The 2,597-nt window shown below is 49.6% G+C and overlaps 1 protein-coding gene across 1 annotated transcript; it reads left to right on the forward strand.

Moving 5' to 3' along the window:
* Positions 1-393: 393 nt before the first annotated feature.
* On the forward strand, positions 394-930 carry LOC106677189 (uncharacterized). Its single transcript, XM_014414952.1, has one exon. It carries the CDS (start codon positions 394-396, stop codon positions 928-930), a length of 537 nt encoding a protein of 178 aa, XP_014270438.1.
* The last annotated feature ends 1,667 nt before the right edge of the window (positions 931-2,597 follow it).

Consider the following 2,597-nt stretch of genomic DNA (forward strand, 5'->3'; position numbering starts at 1 on the left):
TAGCCGACGCCATTTCACTGAAAGCAGCTCTCATCTGCCGGGTCAAGAGAAGTGTCTTAAATCAAATCCAGGCGGACGATGTGACTGCGTGGCCAACGGTGAAAGAATGATTAAAAAAGGCATATGGTGGAGGTAGGTGGACTCCGGAAGAAGATATATTCCTCTTATTTAGAGAGAGAAAACGACCTACACAGACCAATGGTCAGTACGCGGGGACGTAGCTCGCCCAGTATATTCTAATTACTGAGAAGATGAGGGAGTCAATAAGTATGGAGGTAGTGCATTGGAGGATGAGGTTCCTGGGATCAATCCTGAAGAGTCAGTTAGCCAAAGAAACAAACAAAAAAAGAGGGCTTACCCCGGGAACGCACGTTCACCGAATGTGCACAGGAGATGGTGGACACCAGCGCACGAGAGGAGGAGTCAAGAATGCAGGTAGAGGACGCAGGGTGGAGTAGAGTAACCTACACTCGCCCCAGAAACTTCGACACATCATGGAGAAGGAGGAAGCAGAGAGAAGCAGGTAGAGATAGGGGCACGGCTGACAGAAGAACGAACCAGGCCAGACCGAGGAACGGTTGTCGGAAGGAGGATAGAAGATGTCACGGCTGTGGAAAAACGGGTCACCTAGTGGTCCGGTTACCCCGTAAGCGATGCTTTGAGTGCGGTGAGGAAGGACACATTGCAAAACAGTGCCGATACATCTACCGGAGGAAGGAGGCGGACCGGGGAGAACCTATGGAGATGAACGTCCAGAGGGTCAGAAGAAGACGTGGGCTCCCCAGATCGGACGAATCGTCTAGTGAGTCGTCGGAGTCTTCAGAAGCAATAATGACAGATCCGGAAGAGCAGATGAGGAAACGGGACAAGAAACAGAAGACCAGGTGGCAGCGAACCGGGGAAAGAGGAAGATTACACGAAAAGATCTGAGGAGGGTGGCAGCAGAGTTGCGACCGCACGTTGGTATGCTCCAACGTGAAGGGAGAACACAGCGGTCTGCCTATCATCCACGTGAGAGGAGTGGCATGGCTGGGGAGAGGACACTCCAGGTATGTACATGTCAATTAATCACTCTGGGTGGGCCCTGTAGTGTGGAAGGAGAAGCAGACATGGACCTAAAAAAGTGGGTAATCCAGAGTGACTTGCGGGTTCACATAGTAGAGAAAATGCCTCAGGAATATCAAGCTATCGTGGGGTGTGATCTATTAACTAGAGGACGGTCACGGATAGCGAGAAAAGGGGGGAGATGGACCATTCGTATAGGGAATAAAAGGTTTAGAGGCCAACACACTCTGGGAGGAAAACAGGTAGGTGCAATTGTACAGGGAGGAAATTGGAGACAGGATATAATGGAGGAATTTAGGGAAGGAGAGGTTCTGGGCGTGACGGGTAGAACCGCACACGAAATCCCTTTGAAACAGGAGAGGGTGACTTACATCAAAGATAGGAGGTACCCACAGGCGCTTAGAAAACACATACGGGAGAAGCTGGAAAATTTAAAAGCCCAGGGTATAATCGTGGACAGTACGTCGCCATACCTCAGGCCCTTATGGGCAGTACGGAAGAAAGCCGCACCAGGGGAAACCGAGGAGAAGTACAGATTAGTGGTGGACTACCGGAAACTTAATGATAACATGTTTGATGAGAGATACCCAATTCCACGGTTCGAGGATATCTTGGATAGATTGGGTGGGGAGACCGTGTTTAGCACTCTTGACCTAAAGGGGGGTTACCATCAGATCGAGATGCACCCTTGGGACCGCTTTAAAACAGCTTTTACCTTTGAGCGTGGACATTTTGAATTCACGAGGGCGCTTTGGACTCAAGAACGCGCCCATGACGTTTCAGTGGATGGAGATTCTGAAAGACCCCTAATGACTGTGTGTTTGTTGTCGTGAAGTGTGGAACCGTTGATGAGTCTGGATGGGCGACATGACGCACCAGTAGTGCGACGCCACCGTGTATGGGGGAGTCAAGTCTGTAAGTAGTTTACCCGCGGAAGTATGTGTGTGTGTAGGTGCTGAGTCTTGTGTCCGTAAGTGCGACTATGGATGGCCTACGGGAGGCCAGGAGGGTTTTTAGCTCAAGTTTTCGTTTAATGAGCCCTGTTATGTTATAATTAATTATGCAATGTCTAACCCATTGTCCATTGGGAGTGTGTTTTGAAGCACGAGGTTAAGTGAGCTCATCAATGTAGTGAACATAGTTTTCATGTCCTGGAACATTGACATGAGGTTGGAAACCCATGCCGGTCCCGAAGACGGTGGTTGGGTGGTTGGTGGAGCAGGGCCGTGTATAATTCTGCCCGCATAAGAGGAGGGGTCTGATTTTTTTTGTTGAGGCTGAGGAGCCTCTTGGATGTTTATGGTGGAGGGCCTAATGGTTTCCCTCTTGGCTTGCAAGATTTTGATCTTGTCAGCCCTTTTTTGTACATTTTGTATAAGAGGATACATGATCCTCGTCACAATGAATGCATTTTGGTGGGGTGTTTCTCAGGCATTCCTTTATAGGGTGGTTTTCCCCGCAGCGGACGCAGATTGTCATCCTGCCACAAATCGACACATTCACATGGAAGGGGTACAAATGGGTGACCATGA

The sequence above is a fragment of the Halyomorpha halys genome, unplaced genomic scaffold, assembly GCF_000696795.3.
Source record: "Halyomorpha halys isolate HHAL.00 unplaced genomic scaffold, Hhal_1.1 Scaffold91.1, whole genome shotgun sequence".
NCBI classification, from domain to species: domain Eukaryota; kingdom Metazoa; phylum Arthropoda; class Insecta; order Hemiptera; family Pentatomidae; genus Halyomorpha; species Halyomorpha halys.